This window comes from Anabrus simplex, chromosome 10, assembly GCF_040414725.1.
Source record: "Anabrus simplex isolate iqAnaSimp1 chromosome 10, ASM4041472v1, whole genome shotgun sequence".
Classification (NCBI taxonomy): Eukaryota; Metazoa; Arthropoda; class Insecta; order Orthoptera; family Tettigoniidae; genus Anabrus; species Anabrus simplex.
In genome coordinates this window covers 37,598,244-37,623,507 of record NC_090274.1, presented here as the reverse complement: position 1 = coordinate 37,623,507, position 25,264 = coordinate 37,598,244, and the positions used below count along the sequence as shown (strand labels likewise).

The 25,264-nt window shown below is 38.4% G+C and overlaps 1 protein-coding gene across 1 annotated transcript in view; it reads left to right on the top strand.

The window, feature by feature from the left end:
- Positions 1-20,488, top strand: part of dve (SATB1_N and homeodomain domain-containing protein dve) — a 474,059-nt gene extending 453,571 nt beyond the window's left edge. The window contains exons 7-10 of the mRNA XM_067154226.2: positions 1,754-1,873; positions 5,525-5,663; positions 13,792-14,171; positions 19,733-20,488. Of these exons, the coding sequence (XP_067010327.2) occupies positions 1,754-1,873; positions 5,525-5,663; positions 13,792-14,171; positions 19,733-20,488 (1,395 nt within the window). The remainder of the gene's footprint in view (positions 1-1,753; positions 1,874-5,524; positions 5,664-13,791; positions 14,172-19,732) is intronic.
- Positions 20,489-25,264: the final 4,776 nt, after the last annotated feature.

The window sequence follows — 25,264 nt, the reverse complement described above, 5'->3', positions numbered from 1 at the left end:
ATTAGGAGTATTACCTTTCATAGTTAGGATGAATACAGAGAGACTAACGAAAATAATATTTGATCATCTCGATAATAATCCCAAACTACAAATCCCACGGTTCATCGAAATTAAACAGGATATGGCTGACCTGGGTGTCACAAGGGAGGTGCATGTGGCCCTGAGGTTCACTCAGCCTACACCAAAAATTAGTACCAGGTTAATTCCTGGGGGCAAAGGCGGCCGGGCGTAAAGCTAACCACTCTACCCCATCACATGCCGCGGTTAACAATGGTGGAAGCCTTTACCTTCCACTCCTCCAAGGGCCTTCATGGCCTGTACGGAGGTGTCTTTGTCTTGGGTGTCACAAGAAACGTGATATTAGATAGAGCCATTTTCAGAAAAAAGGAATTAAGGAGTTTGGTGGGTTCCGAGAGAAAGAGAAGCAGCAAAGAAAACCTGCTTGGATGGAGGAAAGAAGGATGGAACATATTGAAAAGATGCGAAGTCAAGGAGAGGAAGAAATCATCAAGTTTCCGCATTGAGGTGATATTTTCGGTGTGACTGTAAAGGCCCTTTTTCTTTCTTTTCTTCCATATCCCATCGGTATCAGTACAGCTTAACAAAAACATTATGTCAAGGAATGCACGAAACTGAAGTTCAAAATAACGTCCATGATTCCAAAAATCTAACCAGATACTGAAAGAGAGATGAAGAAAATGGGGTAAATTTGATAAGTCTACAGACTATTTGATTTTTTATATACTACACTGGAATAAATACTGCGAAGTCTCTGTTTGGTTGAAGCTCTTTTAAATATGTCCTGAAAATATGTTGAAAACATTCTGCTACGTGTTAAATGTCACACTGACACATCGGCAGGAAAGGGCTGAGACCGGGAAGGTACAGAGCCAGCATTTCCATGGTGTGGAAAGTGAAAACCACGGAAGAATTGTCTTCAGGTCTGCCTACGATATGTTTACGAACCCATTGTCCTGATGTAAGCAAGCTCAGAACTGTTTCGGTCATCTACGTTACTTAAACTATGTGAGAAACATAGATTAAGGGCAAATGAATAAATAAAAATTTGTGCCCAAATATTAATTTTCTCTTTCTCAGAAGTATAGAAAACAAATGAAGATAATTGATCACTGAAAAAATTATCACTTTTCCCCCCACCGGAAATTTTGCATACAAATTTGATTTGTCACTTTATTATCGTAAAGTTGAGCTAAAATACTAGACATATTTTATTCCTCTTGTGATATATCTCAAGAAATTAAAAAATAACTTTTTAATATGGAGCTTTCAGGAGTCTTTAAATTTAAATTTGCACTCGGGAGATAGTGGGTTCGAACGTAATTGCCGGCTGCCCTGAAGATGGTTTTCCGTGGTTTCCCAATTTTACACCAGACAAATGCCGGGGCTGTACTTTAATTAACCCACGGTTGCTTCTTTTCCACTCCTAGCCCTTTCCTATTCTGTCCTCGCCATAATACCTCTTTGTGTCGGTGCGACGTAAAGCAAATAGTAAATTATTGTTTAAAAAAATGTTTTCCTGTAAAGTATGAAAAGCATGCCTTATTATATTGATTTTCCTTGAACTGTTCTCATTGGCAACTCGACAAGAACACAGAGCCCCAGTAACTGTGAATGAGATTTGCCGAGAAATGAAGTCAAATGCCACCTTGCGTGCAGCTTTCAAGCAATGCAATTGAATTCAACTTTGTGGCCCTCAAAAATGCTCAGCTGTAATATCATTCTGTCTTTACAGACGGTGCAAAGCCAGTATCCAACTCAGAAGACGCGTATGAGAACCAGTTTCGACCCAGAGCTTGAGTTACCCAAGTTGCAGCGATGGTTCGCCGAGAACCAACATCCCAGTCGTCAACAGGTGGGTATCCATGGCAACGGAATGTTAACAGAGGGAGCGAAATAACTATGGAGCTTGACAGTCATATTTTGGGGATATTGTGAGTTTGAAAAAAAAATATTTTTGTACCAATAATCTACTATTTGTCACTGAGGTAGCGGTGGTTAGAAACCAGCATGAAAATGGACGGGATGCATGGAACGAAAAGTCATTTCCCTTTGGATCAGAATGCTTTCAAAACTGTATCGTTATAAATTCAACAGTCCTCGTTTATTTAAAACCATCTTTTTGGTACACCAGGGCGTCATTAGTGTTATTAATAAGAAATAATAAATTATTATCAGTGCATCACATCTGGCATAGGCAATATTTGTAGAGATCAGATCTTAATATTACGACTATATCTAAACCTTATCTCTACCGAAAGCCTATTGCAGTCTTAGAAATGAATTTTATGGACACACCAGTGATGCCCTGTAGACAATTCCATGTTACATGCACTAATTTAATAGGAAAACTTGATAGAAATTTAGATATTACATTTGTTTCCTATTTTGAAGGTCTTACATTTTCAGTGACTTCGTGGAATTGTAGAATATTACTTTGTCCTATTCATCATAGGTTTGTTATAAAGTCTACTGTAGTTCAAGAGCTTCCCACCCGTAAATTGCTTTGAACGCAAGACACGGCCTTCAGGCCACCAAGCACAGCTGTGTTCCTGCCCGCCATCGAAATGTGTAGCGGCGGGAAGCGCCCGAATTTAAAACTTCTTATTTATAACATATGGCTTGAGGTATGATTTTTTCGCATTAACGATAAACGCACACAAAAAATATTTTGAAGCGATTTTGCGATATCTTTATGAGTCATATGTTTCTGGTGAAGAAAATACGGATATTATGTTCGCGAATTAAAGCGATAAGGCCATTTTAAAGCTAAATTCAATTATTTCGCGATAAATGCTATATTACAGAGATATATGTAGTGAATAACGAACTTGATATTCTGTTCCAAGATTATGTATGAAAAGAAAAGGAAGGGCAAACAAAGATTCATCAACAGGAAAGAAATATGGCATCATTAATGTTCTGAAAAATATCTTTCAAACATGGCATCAAAGAAAAGGGGTTGGCTCCAGGCTTCTTGCCAAACGAAATGTTTGGGGTGTTGTTCTTGTGGTGGATGGTAATCCCACCCCAGCCTGATTTCTCACGGCATTGTGCAATCCTGTAATCCCTGATGACGTCTACAAGCAGCACAATTGACTGGTGTATTTCGGCTTCGTGGTCAGGTAAAATTAAGAAAGTGATCACAGACAGTAGCGAAGATGGGTCGCTCGACAAGTGTTACGGTGCACAGCAGAGCTAAACAGTTTGCGAGAGAAGGTTTATACGTTTCTGAAAGAAATATTTTAATGTGTAGATTTTGTAATGTTCGTATCGAGTAGGAGAAAAGAGATACGGTCTGAAAACATTGTTTTAAAAAAAAAGGAACATTCAGAACGTAAATTTAGCACTCCAACAGTGAAACGGCAGGCAACAAAAGAACTCCCATTAGATATGCAAAAGAAAGCTAAGAGTGAAAAAATAGAATTTATTCACGAAACAACAGCGATGCTACTCAAAGCCAACATCCCGCTGGAGAAGGTAGACGACCCTGCAGTCCGGAAATTGCTTCAAAAGTATGTACCAGGTATGTACAGTCCATCAATTAAACCTCCACAGTCAACATCAGTGATATTAAGACTCGGTTTTCTAAGACCTCTTTCTGATTTTTCTTTTTTCTATTGGTTAGGATTTGGAGACTTTCCCACAACCAACCGACCAACCAACCAACCAACCAACCAACCAACCAACCAACCAACCAACCAACCAACCAACCAACCAACCAACCAAGGAAACAATGCTTAATTTTAGAATTTCATTAAAGCTAAATTAAAACGATACGTCAATGTCTATTTCGCTTAATAACGCGAAAATTAGTATCCTTCTCGCGAAATCTTTCAAAAATTAATGCGAAAAAATCATGCCTCTACATATGACCATCTGTTAAAGCATGCACTTTCCCTATCATTTTCGTCTGCCTCCTCCTAGTGTATTTGTATCATTACTCTGTCTCCCAAAACCCTGTGCTTGGATTCAAAAGCAAACCTGTACCGCTCAGTTAAGAGTATCTATTTTTGGATTGTATTTACCTAGAAAAAATTCACTACCTATTCTTTGGTGGTCCATGATCTTGATTTAATCTATCGTTTGGTTCAGCAAAACTCTTTAACTATCTTGGCAGGGTTCTAACCCGTCGTCTGGAGATATGGAGGCCGAAACTCATATCATTGATACATAGAGGTAATAATGAAAGTTATTATTGAATTATTTTGCCGTTTTTAGAGAAGGCGATATGCCGAAATATTGTCCTGAGGAAGTTCTTTTATGTGCCAGGAAATCTACTGACATGAGACTGTCGTATCTGAGTACCTTAAGATACCAGCGAACTGAACTGGAATTAAATCCGGCAGTTTGGCTTCAGAGGGCGATCCATATGGCGGGGTTGTGAAGACAATGAAGAACACTTCTTTAATGGCTGGCAGCCACCTATTCTTCCCGTCCGATGTGGGAAAGGGATGCTCTGTTCATTCGGAAGACCGTGGGCTCAATTCCCCCAAAATTTAGAATGTGGTTTCCATTTCTGGACGGGCACATTGTTCTGAGATTCACTCAGCCTGCTGTAGAAATGAGTATAACGGTGATTGGTGTCCCATATAGCGCCGAGGTTACGTATTGTGGAAGGCTTAAACTTCAACTTCCACATGAGATACCATAATCTGTATAGAGGTAGCTTTAATTTTCAGCCAACTTAGTACTTAGTTGACGGCCAATGAAATTATTGCTGGTTTTGTATATTTCCATCTGCTTCTCACCAATTATGATCTATAACGGAAAATGCAGAGTTTAACTGAAATGAAGACCAATACCGAAGTCCGTAAAAAGAGAGGAGAAAAACGGAGTCTGGTAACTGAAGTTGAAGAAGGAAAATAACATTTATTTGGTCACATTCTGCGACATGAGGAATTCCTTTGAAACATCAATGAAGGAAGAATTGCCGGTAAAAGAGGAAGAAGACGACACAGTGTGTCTTATTTCAAGAACCTGCTTCTGAGGATGAACTGCAAGACCTACGTGGAGTTGAAAAGACTGGCTCAAGATGGACGTCTATGGTTGCGGCGTCAGAAGACGACGACAAGTAATAGCTCGACCTTCTTGTAGCTCGCATTCTTAATCTTTCTTGGCCACTTCCCAATCATTCGGGGTTGGCACTAGTGTAGATTAGGCCTGGGTTTATGGCTGGATGCTGTTACGCTTACAATTTTATTTCAAGTAAAAAATTACGAGTAAAAATTATTTTGTAAGGCAGCGAGAGTAAAATAATTTTTAGGTGTCTCGATAGGCCTGGCCCCTGATGGTTATGCAAACCTCATAAGATAACTGTTGTCCGGGCTCCCTTCTTTTAACCTATAAATTCTTAAATATGCGTGCTGTAGTGGGTCTAATTACTAAAATTGAGTAAAATATTTCTCAGGTAACTGCAATTTAGCCCAGTTACTTATTTTTTTTAACTTTTTCCATCACTGAATATATAATACTAGGTGTCATATGTGAAAATGAACTGTTTCAGATTCAGCAGTACGTGAAGGAATTGAACGGCTTGGAGTCTCGACGGGGTCGTAAACCTCTGGACGTCAACAACGTGGTTTATTGGTTCAAGAACGCACGAGCAGCACAGAAGAGGGCAGAACTCCGTGGTGTAGGACCAGGTAAGTCTTCGAAACATTTTTTAAGTTCTAATATCCAACACAAATTCATGGAATGAAACTTTTTGCACAATTCCTGCCATCCTCGTAATTTCACTTCGTCGTTCTTTCATGTGCCAAACATAGATTTCACCTCGGCAACTATAGTTTAGCTGTTGACGTTCAGTTCAGATAGTGAAGGTTCGAATCCCGGCTGGTAATAAAGGAGAATTTCCTTCGAACATCTTGCATCACCAGGATGAAAATTTGGCCATGAAACCCCCAACAAAATGAACCAGGATGGCTCAAGTGACCATAAAAATAACCGATTTAATGTGGTGGTGGGGTTACATTTTGTGCTAATTTAATTTCTTTAGAATTAAAATCTTTATAACCCAGCTACCTAGCTAAAATAATGCATGCTTAACTACAACATTATCATTCAAGAAATACGTCAATTCTTCAAAGACCTATTATTTACTTGTAAAATGTTCACCAAATTTTTATGAATCTTTCATAATAAAGTTTCAAGATTTGCATCATATTTCTCAGATATTCCTTCAGGAAATATATTTAATTAATTCCCTTTATGTACAATCTTCAAATTCTAGAACTACTAATTTAATTTTAAATTAATTGATCAAAGAAGAGAGTCTTATGCATGCTGTTCATATAAACTAACTCCACGTCCATGTAAAATTTCATGTTCTGAATTACAAGAGGCGATCCATACTAATTCACACTTTCGAACGTACCATTAGTCTTGGCATAACAGTCACTGAAAGGTAGTACATAGGCCTACCATTTGGTGTCAGACGCGACAGAGGAGCGTAATATCTGTGAACTACAGCGCATTTCTCCACAGGCTGTCATTAAGTGAGTGGACAGCGGATAGGCTTGATGTCCGAACTTGTGACCAGCAATAGGACTTGGCTTCATAACCATGAACAGAAGATCAAAGTCCAGTCAGTACAGTGGAAGCATAAAACTCGCCAAAGAAATTCCGCATAGTGCCCTCAGCAGGCAGGCAAACGCACAGTACCACCATCGCTGATTATCGGCACCCAAGCGCTGTCACACCCACCGTATTCTCCTGACATGGCTTCTTCTGATTTCCACCTATTCGGGGCTTTGAAGAAACATCATTTTTCTGACCACTAGGAACTGTAAACAGCTGTCTGGAACTGGGTACAGTATACTCTGAAAGTGCTTAGAAAACTTTCCGCACCGCTGGAGTAAGAGTAAACAGTTGTAGGCAGACTGTGTTGAGAGAGGTTTAACGGTTCTGATTGATTAAATAAAATAAATTGCAAATCAGTATGGAGTGGCCCCCGTATTAATTATTGGACATAATAATGAAATTATTAGAAAATTAACAACAATCATATGACGAAGAATTGAATATGTGACATACCTGGACATTACAAATATATTTGGATTAGTGGAAACATGTTTTCGTAAGTGTAAGGAATTAAGGGCATCCGGAAGGGGCTATGTCTGCCATGTTAAAATGGGCGTTTTTAAGGAACATTTTCTCATAAAGTTATGAACCAAGGAAATTCCTTTTTTGTATACATATTTATTAGACCATCGCACGTAGATAGACGACATCATTTTTTAATATCTTCTGTTTTTTTGAAAATATACATTTTTAAGTGAACATCAAAATTTTAGGTTCTAAAAGGAGACATTTTGTTCCATAATTCAGAAATTGTACCTTTGATTTTAAAAAATCTCGTGTTAAAATACGTAGAATGATTAGTTACATACCACCTACAAGTTTGGTTAATGTGCGTTCAGTGGTATCCGAATAAATGTTCCTTAGATACACGAAAAACTACTTTTCAGGAAACGAGCCTCCGTACAGAGGATCATCTGGGTTCTCTTCCATCTCATCTTGTAATCTATTTACACTTCCTTTCTTCTGTCTTCCAAGCTTCACCATATCCCTTTCTGCTGCATCTGCTTTCCTTTTTCTTTATCTATAATTGACATTCGTTTCAGTGTTGTGCTCTAGAGGTACCGGCATACGAAATCTTTGTAGAACTTCGCTCTTCGAGATATTGCCCCCATTGTGTATTGCCACGGCATCATAAACACCAAAGTGGAGTGTTTTTATACTCACAATTTCTCTCTTGGGTACCCGAGTCCAGATCAAATGATTTAAGCATTCGTTAGGGTTTTGAGTTTTACCGAGAAGGCATTTCCGCAGGAGTTTTTCATAGGATAAGTCTCTGAAGACTGGCCTTATGGGTTCCGCGACTGCATATGGGAGACAGTGCTTGTGGTTGTGGTCGCAGTTCCCTTCATTTTTGTGGTATTTGCACCACGTGTCCTCCCCTTTTGGTAACAAACCATGCTGTGGTTGTTCATTCTGCATCTTTTTTGTAGTCAATTGGGGAACACACATTTGCACACTCACTTGTATCGTTCGGAATAACAACAGTGATTTTCCTCTTTCCCACATTCTTGCGCACCTTGAAAATCTTATTACTATGTCTACGCATCTTGTTCAATGTATAAAACCAAACGAAAAAAAAGCAGCTGAATACTGTTGTAAAATAAGCCTCCAAAACAAACAATAAACACATGCAGTTATGTTCTCAATCATTCTGCCGTCCAGGTTGGCCAACAATTGAAAGTTGCACTTTCCTGCAGCAGGGATATCCTCTCGCAGAAAATGACCACGTTCTGAAACATAAAAACCTTCAACAGAGTCTTTGTCACCGCTGGCAAATGGAAAGTAATGCTATGTCACAACAGTTCGAGGACATGTCACGCCCGACATCTGGAGCACTCCAGGTAATATAAAAATTAACACCCTTTCAAACGTCGCAGAGGTCTGAAACAAAAAGTATTCGAAAGAAGAAAGTCACAGGTATATAAAACTGCAAAAAAATAAAAAATGAATTTTTTTCGATTTCACCCCTTCCGGGTGCCCTTAAAAATGTTCTGTAAAATGTAAAATATAAACCCCTCCATGGTTCAGACGGCAGACCGTTGGCCTCTCACCACTGGCGTCCATGGTTCAAACGTCGGTCACTCGCAAGTCAGATCTGTGCTAGACTAAGCGGAGGTCGGACAGGTTTCCTCCAGTCACTCGGGTTTCCCCTGCCATCTTTCATTCCAGCAACACTCTCCACAATCATTTCATGTCATTTGCCATTCGTTAATCAATCATTGCCCCAGAGAAGTACGACAGACGACAGTGAGCACAATTTTCTATCCTCATAGTTAAGTGGTGCTTCTTTCATTCCATTCCTAGTTTACTGGAAACGGGGTGTGGATTGTATTTTTATAAAGAAGAAACTAAATTGAAAAAATATATTTTTATCAATGAAGGTGTGACCCCCACCCTCCGTCCTAACCCGGGGAAATAAATAAGACTGTGAATAATTTCGATTCAAAATTGTGAATTACCAGAAGCTAATGGGATCTTTGATGAAGTTCTCTAGTTGCTCTTTGAAGTGGGTGTGGGGTTGATTTCAGAGTCGTGAAGTTATCTTTAAATTCCTGTCCCACTCTCAGAAGGTAATAGCACTAGACGTAGAGGCTTTTGTGCAGGTCACATCAAGTTACGGACCACTTTCTTGAGGCCCTAATTTAATCACTTTACTATAACCCCTTACTTGGCATCTTCAAGACTTTAACACCGTGGTTATGCCACCCTTTCTACTCCTCTGCCGTCATCTCTATCTAGCCAGCCACTTGCTCAAAGTGATATTGGATGTGGGCTGGGGGGAGCCAACATTAGATTAGAAGGCTGTACAGAGAGTAGGGTATAAAATCAACAGCTTCAATATGCCACGTATTCCTTTCCCGTGCCAATGTATCGTAGCTTTTTAGCTCTGTGGAGCAAGGAATATGGCAGGGCACGATGGACTGTTCAAATAGACCAGGCTGATTCTGAACGGTGGTTGATGTTAGATGTCTACGAATAACAAGACTCGTCTTTTCCCCGTGTTTAAGGAGTTGCATTTATCAGGAACACATCTTTGAAAACCCTTTACTCTTAATGCGAAATTCGACAGAGAACATAACGTTAGAGGATCCCTGGAACTGCATCAACATGAGTGCAAGCAATCCTATTATTGCATACATATCCACTCTGTCTAGACCCCGGATTTTCAGACAGTAATAGGTTAGAATGCAAACGATTTTGATTGTTAGGAAGTCTTCTTTACAACTTGCTTTACATCGCACCGACACAGATAGTTCTTGCGGCGATGATGGGATAAGAAAGGGCCAGGAGTGGGAAGAAAACGGTCGTGGCCTTAATTAAGATACATTTGTCTGGTGAGAAAATGGGGAGGTAAATATTCCCGACACTCACCAGCACAGGAATTGCTGTTTAATGTTCATTTATCACTGGGGACATAAGTAGATTCACGGCGACTGGTACCAACTGATGTGACGTAATTAGTTCCTAGTACCAACTTACGGGTGCGCTGTTTAATTTATTCGTGCTTAGTTGCTACGGTCATAAATAAATTCTTCGTTGCTATGGTAATCAACACGTTATTGTTAAACAATGGATGTTGTTCTGTGCGGAAGTTGCTATGTCAAAATTGATTGATTTCAAGAGTAAGCTTGAAGATTTCGTTTAGGGAAAGGAATTGTAAGAAATATGAGTATAGCACCAAACTCAGTTTTCGGCGACGAAACGAATTATTCTTTAGGTGCTCTCCAATAAGATATGCTAAATTTTTATATAAATCTTCCTTCATCCTGTGTACGATATACTTTGTTTATGTATGTGTTTGAAATAATTTTTCAGCATTCGTCTAACCCTGACTATTATTTTCACTTTAAGAAACATATGGGTGGCCAAGGAACAATCACAGGTATTTTCGTTTCTCCCGTAAAAAAATGATTTTCATAATTTCACTCCTGTTAACTATAAAACTATCATCACCGCAATCTATACTTTATAGTGGTCAAATGTGACAATAATCACCACGCTTCCTTTCCCCTGGGCGAAACATTACGGCTAGCCCTGGACCGTTTAAAAATGTTATTATTATTATTATTATTATTATTATTATTATTATTATTATTATTAATCCGGAAAAGGTTCAGTTAGTGCAGCACTTTCGTCTGGCTAGTGACAAAATCATTTGACTGTGATCAAGCAAAGGGAGTCTGGGGACGTAAGCCCCAGGTCAGGGCCGCGAATCGGCTTCAGGCCTCTTGACATCAGCGCAATCTACACCTCACTGTGTCCGGTTTTAGAATTAACATACTTTGTTTTCCCCGCACCAAACGTGATGGTTCGCGCTGGACCATTTACAAAGGTTTATTACTCCTCCTTATTATTCCTCCTGTACAGAATGCTATTTCTATAATTTCTGTCCCAAGAATTACAGGAGTGACATCAGCGCAAACTACGCTTTAGAGTGATGGGATTTGAAGTTAGCAAGCCCTGGAATACTTTTTTTAAAATTATCTCATTGCCAACGGCCACACCATGTTGAATACACCGGTTTTCGTCCGATCACCGCAGTTAAGCAACTTTGGGCGTGGTCAGTACTTGGATGGGACTCTGTCATTGGCTGAAGATTTGCCCAATGAAACGTCACTCCCATAATTTAAGACAGCAAGATGTTATTATTGTTATTAATTACATAAGCTTATTCTTTCCATTCTTCGTCTCGACTACAATGATGATTAGTGGGTCGGTAACATTGCCTCGTCCTGTTAGGACTTTTTATACCGCCTAAGTTGGTTATAACATCTCGCTAACTTGAATTAGTGGAGTGACGTTTCATTGGACTAAACTTCAACCAATGACAGAGTCCCTCCGCGCCACCGCCAGCCGTGATTATTATGTTATTTATACTGGAGAGTGTTTCGTGAAGTTTTACCGACGGAAAACCATCTTCAGGGCTGCTGATAGTGGAGTTCGAACTCACTATCTCCTGGATGCAAACTCACAGCTGCGTGACCCTAACCGCACGGCCAACTCGCTCTATACATTATTAGGAAGTGTCGTCTCGCCGCTCATCCCTAATTCAGTGAGAGGAACATGATTTCTAGATGTTCTGGTAGACCGTACCCCTAATGTTTCTGCAAAACTCATATCATAACCATTGTGCAGGCTAGTATATACTTGTTAATCTCTTCAGTAAGTTTGAAGTCTAACTTATCACTGCCTGAAAAATCCAATTCTGTTTATCAACAGCTGCCTGAACCAATTCAAGAGTTCAAAGGAAAAATCGGCTAATGCCCAAAAAATCGCAAATGTGGTTTTACTAATACTATAAGTATTCTCAATTACAATAGGGTGCAAAGAAAAGTCAATTCATTGATTTACAGCGGTTTGAAATGTTACGCCCTATGGATGAATCAGCAACTAGCAGTAAGATCACTTCCTCTGATGTTGATATTTTGCCTTAAATATTGTTCCGTCCATTTCTTTTTCTCTTTGATGATCTCTTGTGTTCGACACGTCCTACGGCATATGAAGTCAATCTGTGGTGACTAAACCAAGGCTCACAACAACAAAATTAAATACAAAAAAAGACTGAAAAGATGTAGAATTAAAAGGGCTGGGTCTTGGTATGGACTTTTGTAATTGTCCTGTGATCCACTCGGCCGGAACAGAAATAATGCTGAGCTGTGAAAGAGTTTGCCGTTATGGACTGGCATGGATTTCACTATTTGTATAAGACCATAAAAATTAATACGAGGCCTAAGGAGTCTTCGATTTTCACACCCTTCGTCGTCTTTCTCTACTATGGCCGGTAACTTCGTTTTTCGAAGTGTCAGACCCCTTCAATTTGTTCCCTCTGATTAATGTTATATAGAGGAAGGTTGCCCAGTTGTAATTCCTCTTAAACCAGTATTTACCACCACAACTGTAGCAACCGAAAGGTAATTTACATAGTAAATAGCCCACTTACCGAGCGAGTTGGCCGTGTGGTAAGGGGCGCGCAGCTGTGAGCTTGCATTCGGGAGATAGTGAGTTCGTGCCCCCACTGTCGGCTCTGAAGATAGTTTTCCGTGGTTTCCCATTTTCATACCAGGCAAATGTTGGGGCTGTACCTTAATTAAGACCATGGCCTCTTCCTTCCCACTTCTACCCCTTTCCTATACCATCGTGGCCATATGACCTGTGTATCTCGGTGAGACGTAAAGCAACTTGAAAGAAAAAAACTATTCCACTTGGAGCCAATTTACACCACCCCGTCTATGTTGATTAGAAGAAGTCTCGTTTAGCGCAATGGCGGTTGGTGGTATCTGAAGTTGGGTGTTGCACCAAGATATTTCATTGTCACATTTTTATATGAGAAGCTTGCAAAAATAACAATAAAACAATAAACTCTATTGTCTCAGGAGTGAGGTCCCCAGTCATCAGTAATGGGACATCCCATTACCGTGCTGGCGATCCGTCCTTTCCTGCTTTGAGTCTTCCCCGAATACCATCTTCTTTCCTACTTGCCACCATCCACTTGGTCTTCTTTACATTCTGCCTCTAGCCCACTGCGTTGCTAACTTCAATGACAACATTAAGTAATTTCTGTAGATTGGTTGTAAGTAGGACAGAGTTCTCGGCATAACTGATACATTCATATTTCAGTCTTAGAAAAGCTAATTTGCGTATCATACTCCCTGGACCTATTTTCAAGTTCAAAGATATTACAGTGCAGGCTTTCAGCACAGTCTGCCATAAGATGAAGTCGCCGGCATAGGCCAAACTGCTTACTATAGTCAAAATATTTTGTAAACGCCCTGCGCGGGAAACCGCCGCGCATTTGAGGAAGGGCAGTCTAAGGGGGCTGTCTCTATTCCCAATTTTCTCGCTGCCCAGTCTTCTTTTACATATCGTCTACACATAGGCCAAAGTGCTTACTATAGTCAAAATACTTTGTAAACGTCCTGAGCGGGAAACCACTGCGCATGTGGGGAAGGGAAGTCCAAGGGGGCTGTCTCATCTCCCACTCCTCTCGCTGCCCAGGAAGAGAGAGAATGCACTAATCAAACCCCACACACTACCTACATGACCACGCCCCGCCGGTCACTCAGATAGACATTTACTAAGTATTTAGAATATATATTTCCACCTACCTTAATCCCTCCTTGCCACTTTATAGCTTTGAATAAGGCGATTGTTCTATTTTTCTTTCTGATGCTCATATGTGTACATTTGCAGGTCTGTCATGCCCCCTGTCTCTGAATGGGTACAACAGCAGTAGTCACAGTCCGCCTGCCACTTTGATGGGACCCGACGGCTTGTTGCAGCACGAGCAGAAGAGCCCCAGTCCTCGTGGCCCCATGTTCCTCTCGTCAGACCAGCAGTCGGAGAACTCTGGAGGTGGTTCTGATCAGGAGGAAGATGACGACCATGTGGAACCGAGGAGTGTGGTAGATCCCAGGTTAGACCCGCGTGGAGACCCTCGGGCAGACCTCAGGAGGGACCACTCGGAGATGGATGACGGTCCTGGCAGCCCTACAGCACCTCTCTCACTCACGACCAACGACAAAGATAATAATTGTTCAAACGTCTCGCCGAAACCTCAGAGCTCACCCCACGTGCCAGTAAGTCTTCTTCTTCTTCTTCTCCTTGCTGTCGTTTCGGCCTTCTACGGACCACGCTATTTCAGCTGTCCTTGTCCTTTCCCTTTTGCTTGGTCTTTAACTTTCGCCCAGTATTCCCGCATTCGAATCCTGTTCTGTTCCTTCCTCGCTTCAGTCCATGTTTTGCCAATTTATAGTTTCGGCTTTTCTTGGAAACCATGATGCTCTTGAAGTTCCTTCTTGAGTGGAATACGTTTCTGGATATCCTCCAGTATTATCCCCACTTCTTGCAAGTCTTTCTCTACCCCGATGAATAACGCCTCCTTTGTCTTTTTGTTTTTGTTGAGAAAGTAATTATAGATCCTATTGCTCAGCCTTCTAGGATTAATACGGGCAATGTGGCTGTAGAAAATAATTCTCCTCCTGCGAGCGGTGTCTGTGATATTTTCTGCATGTGTGTTGAGTTCATGATTATGTCGTCTTCTAAATTCACCATTGCTTTGTTTGACCCTAGGATTTTCCTTAAGATCTGCCTTTCTTTTTTCTCGATCAGTGTTATTATTGTTATTATTGGCTTTACGTCACACTAACTACTCTTTCATGGTTTTCGGAGACGCCGAGGTGCCGAAATTTTGTCCCGCAGGAGTTCTTTTACGTGCCAGTAAATGCACCAACACGAGGCTGACGTATTTGAGCGCCTTCAAATACCACCGGACTGAGCCAGGATCGAACGTGCCAAGCTAGGGCCAGAAGGCCAGCGCCTCAACAGTCTGAGCCACTCAGCTCGGCATTTCTCGATCAGACCTTTCTATTCAGAGTAAGGCATTCTGCAGCATATAAAGCCTCCAGTCGTGTTACTGTGCTGTAATGTCGTATTTTGGCGTTAATGGATATAGATTTCTTCTTGTAGATATTTATGGTAGACATTTTTCCTGATCCATGATGTAAAGGCTTCTTTATCAGAAGTACTGGAATCTACCCACTCTCCAAGGTATTTGAATTCCACCAGTAGTTTGATTTTCACTTTTCCTACCTTTAGCACTCTCGGTGCTGACTTAATATTTGTTAGAAATTCTGTTTTCTCAAAGGAGATCTGGAGTCCTGCCTATGCCGCTTCTCTCTTCAGCTCATTGATTTGTTATGCGGCTATCTCTATCGAATCAAAGAAAATTGCAAGGTCATCTGCAAAAGCCAAGCAGTCAACGTTCAGATTTGTATTTCTTTAGCCAAGCCTGACCCCTTTTTCAACACCTTTGCTGCTCATTTCCTTCCTCAACTCACGGATGACTTTCTCAAGTACGCAGTTGAAAAGTAAAATTATTATTATTATTATTATTATTATTATTATTATTATTATTATTATTATTATTATTATTATTATTATTATTATTATTATTATTATTATTATTATTTGGTTTCACCCTCTTTGGGGTACGTTGAATAAATAGTTTCTCTGTGTGGTGTTCTTTTCTTAGTGCTCAGTTTTTCTCCATTCTTTCTGATGTTCATTTCTTCTTATCTTCCGAAATAATAGATTTGGCTTTTAATTAGCTTTGTCTTGGAACCTTAGATGTTTGTCTTTAATTATTACTTTAGCTGTTCGATCGAATGCTGAATTTTCTGTAATTTTTAATTCTACAAGGTCTTTTTTCAGTTCCTTTAAACCAGTTATGTTTTGTTTTTCGGTTACATAAGAAGTCGAAGGTTTGTTTGTTTAATCTATTAAGAGTTCATTCTGAAAATATGAACGTAAAAATGTATCCTTTTTCGCATAGTACCTGAGAGTTTTCGCTTTGCTTGTAGAGTGTTTCGTCCTTGATGTATATTATCTTATTATCCTGAAATTTCGGTCCTATTATCTTTCTTAAAATTTTCCTTTTTTTAAACTCGAGTTTCTCCATCTGGCCTTTCAAATTCATGTTTAGAGTTTCTGCTGCGTTTAGTGCTTCTGGTTCAATTGACTGTTTTATAATGTTTAATACTGGACACCCATGAAAGGAATTTCTTGTTGTATGTATCTTTTGTTAGTTGGAAGGCCAATTCAAGTTTATTTTTCCTGGATTCCAACGCTTTGCATTCCACAGCATTACAGCTAATGCATTCTCCGATATATTTGAATTATTTTACTATTTCAATATTTTGTTTTCAGACTTTCAGGTATTTACGTAGGTGTTTGTTGTTTCTCATAATTTTGTTTTCGTTTTTTGAAGATGATGTGAAGACCTATTTTAGCCGCTTGTTTATTTATTTATTTATTTATTTATTTATTTATTTATTTATTTATTTATTTATTTATTTATTTATTTATTTATTTATTTATTTATTTGTGTCTTTATTAAGTGGCGAAGTTAGGGCTCTTGGCCCTCTCTTACACTTAACCACATACAATTTTTTATTTTTACAGTATTCATCTAAAATATCATTGTAATCAACTTCTGTTATTGAGATATGTAAGTCAGATAAGTAATTACAACAGTACAATTAATTAATGTTACTACTGATGAAAAATTATAGGATAAATAGAGAGTGGATAATAACAAAAAAAATATATCAACTTATAACCTAAAGAATATATCTACAACAAGCTTAAAGGAAAATTTATTCAAAATAAGGCTAAAATAAATTGCTTGCTTGTTGTTTTAAGGGGCCTAACAGCGAAGGTCATCGGCCCCTAAAATAAATTAACTAGTATGTTACGATCTGAGTGTACTAAAATCGATGTTACTATGTAGTCTATTTCTACGAACAGTCTATAGCCTTAAATGAGAGTAGTAAGAATGTAAATGGGATAGCCTAAGAACTTAAATCTAGTACGTCGTTTTTGGTTTCATTCATATTTCATTCACTCTTACATTCATTCGAGTCAACTGTATTGTACTCTGGAGGAATTTACGGTAGGCTGTTTTAAATGTCCTGCACGAGCAAGACTTTTTAATATCATCCGGGATCGTATTCCATAACCTCGTAGTAGAGACCAGAAATGAATGGCTGTAGGTATTCGTTCGATGCGGTGCTATTTCAAGTAGTGATCCGGAACGAGTGTTAATTTCGTGGAACGAAGAAAGAAGCCTAAAATTGGACGACAGGTAGGTGGGGCTGTTTGAAGAAAGCAACTGATAGACGAGGGTCATTTGGTGCGTTTTTCTACGGTCATTTAAACGTGACCATCCCAACTTTTTGTAGTATGGTGTTATATGAGCATCATGTCGGAGCTGGAAGGCATATCGAATGCAAGAGTTCTGTACACGTTGTAGCTTTGTTGCTTGTTCACAGATTAGATCAGTCAATAAACTGTCACAGTAGTCAAAGATTGGAAATAGAAGTGTTTGTATGAGTTTTAATTTAAGATCCAATGGGAGAACATTTTTATGACGCTTCAAAGGATAAATAGATGCGTGTACTTTTCTGCACACATTGATTATATGCTCATTCCAGGTCAGAGTCTCATTTAAGGTGACCCCAAGGTTTGTAACAATCTTGGAGTATGGCACTTCGGTATCATCAATGGTAATTGGAGGAGGATTTTGATTACTATTTAGAGCACATAGCAATTTTTTGTGCCCAATTATTATGCAATGGGTCTTTCATGCGTTGATGAGTAAGGCGTTGTTCCTGGCATACATTGTGAGTCATTGTAGGTCTGTATTCATATGCTGGATTGCTTCGCATATACTATCTACACTGGTATGGTAATATACCTGTAGGTCATCAGCATACAGATGGTATTTACATTGGGCAAGTGGGGATGAAATATCATTGATATGCAGGCTGAATAATAAAGGTCCAAGCACAGATCCTTGATTCTCTAGATTCTCTAGTTCAAGGATTTGCTCCCTTGCTTCCTCCATTATTATTATTATTATTATTATTATTATTATTATCTTAAATTGTATATGTACAATCTATGGGTGTAGATGGAGGAAGTGCAAGCCGTACATACATAGAAGTGTAATACATTAATATACCGGATGTTCCGTCCGCCTCTTATCATTTAGTTTTGTGAAAGTAAACCAACATTAAATTTCTCCTCAAGGTGGCACTAACCGAAAAACAAGGTACGATTCGTACTCTTCCTGTTCCTACCATCAGAACCACTGATGCAATTGCAATGCAAATTTTTACACATAGATAAAACTAGGTTCACTGTGCAAGATGTAGAGATTGAAGGCTGAAACCAGATATATTTCATTGTTACCAACATAATAGGTCTTCCTCTGTGATGTACTGGTTAGATTCCCGGCTCTGTCATCCTCGAAGTGGTTTTCCGTGGTTTCCCACTTCTTCTCCAGGCAGATGCCGAGATGGCACCTAACGTAAGGCCACGGCCACTTCCTTCCCTCTTCCTTGCCTATCCCTTATAATCTTCCCGTCCCCCACAATGTCCCTCTTCATCACTGCAGGTGAGGCCATTTGGGCAAGGTACTGCTCCTCCTCCCAGTTGTAACTCCTGACCCAAAGTCTCACTCTCCAGGACACTGCTCTTGAGGTGGTAGAGGTGGGATCCCTCGCTGGGTCCTCAGGGAAAACGAACCCTGGAAGGTAAACGGACTAAAACAGAAAGAAAGAAATAAAGACCATAATAAGAAATGCATAATGTCATAAGTAAAGCCCGGATGTTTATGCAGTAACAGGTTAGATTGCAAACTAATTTGGTTAGTAGGAATTGTCGGCCACCCGCCCTTCCATAACGTAGCAAGAGTAACATAAATTATAGGGGTTCTGATGGGCCGTACCCCTAATGGTTATGCAAACCCCATAGCATAGTCGTTGTGGAGGTAGACTATACTTGCCCCTTGCTTCAGTAATTTTGCACTCTAACCTATTAATGCATAAAAATCCGGGCTCTAGTCATAAGCCATAAACGTTAATAAAAAATAACTTTCGTGAGCTAATTATTGAAATGAGACGCTCAAAATTTTGCACACACACGGAGAAGGGTCCATACATTCCAATTCAATGAGGATTAGTGGCTTAAGTGTTTCACATTTTCTTCTAGATTTTTTTCTTTCGAACATTTCACAATCAAGAAAAAAATATACCGATATGTGGTTACTAGAGCCCGGATTTTAATGCATTAATAGGTTAGAATGCAAACTTACTGAAGCAAGTAGCAAGTATAGTCTACCTTCACAGCGACTATGGTATGGGGTTTGCATAGACATTAGGGGTACGGCCCATCAGAACCCCTATAATTTATGTTACTCTTGCTACATTTTGGAAGAGCGGGTGGCCGACACTGCCTACTAACCAAACTAGTTTGCAACCTAACCTGTTACTGCATAAAAATCCGGGCCTTAGTGATTACGTTTTTCTGAAGTTCTATGAAGTGTGTAATAATTAATGTTCGTAGAATTAATGCAAATTAACCTCTAAACATACCTGAAAATTTCACGTACATTGATTCAGTAGCTATTATTTATTTAATCCACTTAACGTCCGGGTTTGGTTTATTGATTAATGTTAAGTGATCATTCACAGAAGTTCCATTTAAACCTATTTGGTCAAACCCAAACAGTTCCCTTATCAAAGTTGATGAACTCCAAAGCCATTTTTAAAATTGTTCTTTGCTTTTACAGATGGATGGAATAAAGCAGGAACCACCCGATGAAATCCCTTCACCTCTCCCTGGGAGCAATCACCACAATAACAATAACAACAATAACAAGGAATATGACGAGCCCTCAGACGTTGAGGAGGAAGAAGAAGATGACGAACTCGAGGATATAGAGGATCGTCGAAAGGATGAAGCTGATCTGGGCGGTATCCGACCTCCAGAAAGGTTACGACCCTTTCGCACCCCAAGTCCTTCAGAGCTGATCGTCGCTCGCGGGCCCCCTCACAATCCAGCACACAACATAGGACCTGGATTTCCTCTGGTTCCAAACTCCATGTTTTCTCATAGTATCATGTACATGAGCCATTACATCCCCGGTCTGGCTCACGGTATGGGACCTGCCACGCCCCCTTCGTCGTCGGGTGGACTCAACCTGTCAGCGCTGGCAGCTTCTGCAGACGAACGTCGCAAGAGGAATCGAACATTCATTGACCCCGTGACAGAAGTGCCGCGGCTTGAACAGTGGTTCTCTCTAAACACTCATCCTTCTCATAACCTCATTCTCAAGTACACGGAAGAACTTAATAGGATGCCTTACAGGCAGAAGTTTCCCAGGTTAGAACCTAAAAATGTACAGTTCTGGTTTAAGAATAGGAGAGCTAAGTGCAAACGCTTGAAAATGTCTCTGTTCGAGAATGGACCTTCGGCAACTTCAGTGAACCACCAGCATCATCATCCACACCCGTATCATCACCCTTCTCCTGGTGGAAGGGAATGAAGTGTGTCATCTATTCATACCGCTACTTAACAGAAATATAGGCATCTGTGATGTGGTTGCTAATTTCTTCAGGTTGTGTAAGTAATATGTGCCAAAATATTAGAATATACTTCGGGAGAAATTAGTCATTTTTTATGAAATGTTTGTGTGTAGGCTGCAAAGGAAAGGGGAAAAATTATTCCAAATTAAAAAAAGTACTTTGTAAGTGAGATATCATACACCAGCGAGGATATTGCTATATGTTCACAAAAGTTTGTTATCTTGCCAGTTTGGAAAAATTGTATGATACAAATTTGCTTTCTGTATTCCTGATCTTTTTAAATGTCTTAGAGTTTGGTGAGTAGCAGGGAATTCTAATTGATTAAAAAAGTACCCAGTATGTTGAACAATAACTAGCGCATCACACCGAGAAGGGCTGATACGATGGGCTGCTTTGTGGCAGAGGAATCGGTACAAGACTCAGATGTTTGTGACTGTGGTGTCAGTATGTGATACAGCACTTTCTATTGAAGTGGAGCTTATCACTAACAAAGAAACTCTTCCATCTGTAATCTCCGATCTGATTGAGATTTAGTACAATGACTTCAGTAAGAATGCTTTATTCATCCATATCAAAATTAGATGCGCAGTGTTATATTTAACACCTGTTTCGGGGTGTCAAAGTTTGCTCATTTAAGCACCGCATAGATAGGAGTAAGCGGTGGGAAGCAGGTAGAGGTGGGGCAGGCGGCCACTTCATGTAGTACGCTTCTCACCCTTTCTCTCTCGCACACACGTTACTTCCCCGACTGAATGAGTTAACTGAGTCAAGGTTTGAATTTTTCTTGTCATTCTTTGACCTCACCAATTGTTATATCAGGAAATGAGAATGTAATATAGCTAAATGTATTTTTAAAATATCATGAGCAAACATTGTCACATGAAATATAAATCAAAACTGAGAATTTTGCAAGACAAATACCTGATTTTTAAATGATAACTGGGAAGAAAGCAAAGATGATATGTTCTCTGAATAGTCTTAATCAGCTTTTCCACAGAAGATAACTTCAAGAAAGAAATAACAAAATTCTGCTGTAGATGACGTGAAAATATTAGCATATGCATTTCTTTCACAAAAATAGTGTTTTGAAGTAAACATACAAAAATAAGCAACAAAAAATTGAACGAGTGGAAAGAGAAATTTTTGGATATGTGGAACAGTTATGAATGATGTGGTCTGCTTGTGTAGAAAGTAGAATAATTGAAAAATGAAGTTTTATATATTTCACATCCAAAAATTACAGAGAATACAAATTGAGTATGATTTGAAATAGCTCAAAGTAATTTAGATTTAGTAACTTGTTTTTCAAATTGCAATATAGCAATATTTCTACATGATAAATAAAATGGAGGATTGAGATAATACTTTTTTATATGAAGTTTGCAGGTTTATTGTGTGATTTCCAAAGCAAAAGATATTATGGATCACAAAGTATTAGAAGCCTTGACGCAAATGTTCTGGTATTAACTGCATTTTTATATTTGATATGACATTTTTTGCTCACGAAGTGCTTTGTTAGCTACACTATAACTATTTGAATTGATTTACATACAGCACTGGATAACGATACTGGGAAATGTTGTGGTCAGGACTGGATAATAATTATGTGGTTTCAAATAAGGGGAAGGCCCAAATTATATCAAACTTACTTTTTAAATTTGGTCTTTAGAGTAAATATATTTTTTTCAATGTTTCTATCTTGAGCTATGTTGTTATTTTCCACATATTGTAGTAATTCCTGTAAATTTAATATTTACAAATCAGATCACTTTTTTGGGATAAAATAATGTGTTTCTGAAATTTTATATTGTCGCAGTTCCATACAAATTAATGTCATTTGAAAGATTCCACCCGTCTCTGTTCTGTGTGACACTACATACCGCAGTACTTATGTCCCTGCCTTCTATATTCCTCTTCCCCGCTCGTTCTTCAAGTTACCTGCCGTTTTGTGCTCTTCTTATTTCCCTGCTGCCTGGAAGATTTCATCTTAGAGTTCCCTTGTTAGTGGAGTTTTCTTTATTGGAGAATATGGGTAAAAGTATTGATGATAAATATTACTAAACTGAGAAAAAAGACACAAATTGACATTGACAAAAGAAAAGTTATGGACATTATCTTATATTCAAATAGGTACAGTACACTTTCTAATCTTAATAAGGAAAGTATTAATGATTAAGTATTATATACTAATATCTTGGCACATGTTTCATTACATCTGTAAAATTCTGTTGTATCAATATGAAAATCATTATAGTACTTAGAAAATGCTACTTACTGGAAAATTCCAAAATTATTGTGACTTTTAAATCAATTTCTTATTTTAATCAAAGCGAGTTATTTGTCAACTTGATTTAGCCATACTAGAATGAATATTTTAAAAAGACTTATGCCTGTTTGTTGATTTGATTAAGTTTTCACATAGAATATATTTTTTAAAGAATGTTTGACAATGAAACATGATATTTGAAATAATTTTATCTGTGAAATGAATAAGAATTATGTAATATTATATTAGAGATATTAGGTCATGTTTTACATACGCTGGCGCGTTTTGATCTTCTAAGCTAAGAATAATTAATGTGGTCAGTGGCAGTTGTCACTCCGTAAGTTAGACTCAAGAAGTTTGGAAGTGTAGTCCATTCCTGGCCTCCAGAGTCAAGAAGAGAGATAATGAAGTGGAGGACAGTCATTGCCTTTGTTAAAATTATTCAGTAATTTCTTTCGCCTCGCGCATGACTTCAGATGTGATGCGATTCTTCTTCGAAATGACGGACATTTCGAGAAAGAAGGATTTTACGATAATTGTGTATGGCATATTCTATCACAGCAGACTTCTCTGGCAAAGACGTAAACATGCCTGCTATGTACCTTAGCCCTTCCTACATGTTTGGCCAACATAAATAGATCCACAAGAACAAGAAATCAAAAAGCATGCGTTCCAGCAAAATTCAGACCACAAGATCGAAACCCGTCATAGATACCCACCACTGAAGCCAATTAATGTGTACAGCTTCAGCCTTCGAGTTTATTTCTAAATTTGCCTCTATCTTCTCATTTCCAGTATCCTCCCGCCATTGTTCCCACCGGTTTCTACCATACTTTTATGTCCGTTATTTCATATCATGTATCGTCCATCTCGTTTCATTAGGTACCGATGATCTTCGATGTTAGGCCCCTTTAAACAATAAGCATCATCATCATCATCTAACGTGTGATTAATATATCTTGAGTCCACTCAGCTTGCATTCCCATACAGCAAAGTCGGCCTGAAAACATACCGATTCAAAGATAGGTTTCGTCCGGGAGCTCACTCCCTAATTATAAAATAACGTTGTTCGGAACTACGAGCCCACTGTATTACCTTTGTTACACCTTGATTCAATTTCGCTTAGCATACAACCATCAATACGAATCAATACGAATAGTACTTAGGAAATGCTACTTATTGGAACATTCCAAACTTATTGTGGCTTATATATCAATTTCTTACTTTAATCAAAGTGATTTATTTGGTGATTTGATCTTACCACACTATCCTGTGTGAATACACGTCCTAAATATACCTATTATAGTTTTATATTTACGATCTGTCATTCAAATCAGCAAACTAAAACACAACCTAATGTCCGTAATAAATTATTACATCATTTCGTCATCAATACGTTTTTTAAGAGGCGTTATGTTGAAACAATTTTTTTCTTGAAGAATACAATATTGTAAAATGATGCTTACTTCCGTTAATTCCCCCCCAAAAGCATCACTTGTTGAGATGCATTGTTGCGTCGAAAGTAATGATAAGATGTTTACAAATAAAGAATATAATTATTATTTATAAGAACAGATGCTTTTAGTTTCAAGACAAAGATGCCAATATTTCTCTCGATAGTTGAGATGTTTGTTCATTCCATACTAATAAATGTGCAATTTGACTTAAGTTTGTACTTGAAACTTTAAAAGATTAGACATTTGTTATTGTTAAATCCTTTTGTGCTTTGTAATTCAAGAGAAGAGTGAGATAAAAATGTAATATATATATATGTATTGTAATGTATTATGGACTTGCAAAGCAGAAATAAAAAATAATAATTAATTAATTAATTAATTAATTAATAATTAAGCGATGGAAACAAAAGTTGATTGTAATTCTGTGAGACGTAGCATCTCAGGAAATAATAAAGTACATATAGAAGAAACCAGGCTTGGTGTTTTCCATTGTAACATATAAATATCATCTTATATTTCTCTGAACTGAACAATAAAAGACTTCATTCCAATACTCTAGGCAAATATAATATTTGTTCTCATCATTGTATTAAATGTTTTACCAAGCTTATTTCATTCATCAGTAAGTTTTTTAATTTCTAGACACTGCTTTTCTCAAAAATGTCCATGGTGCATAATGAATTTTAAATGAATTATTCAATTTTTCAATATTTGTTTCTCAAAAATGACAACATTATTTTTCAGATAATTTGCACTATTTATCTGCAATATTTAATCCCAGAATGTAATCAAAAAAATTGTTTAAGTAGTTGCAAGAGACCCTTCAGTAAATGAGCTGAATTGTTTTCTAGCACGTTAGTTTCTTTCAGTCTTAAAGTAAATAGCGGTTCACGAAAGGAGCTGATGAATTAGACTGGAAACTTAACAATTAATTGAAAAAGTTTGCATTGTCAAATTTTGAAATTCAAAACTTATAAATTGGTTACCTATTATAAACCTTGGTTGTCTGAAGG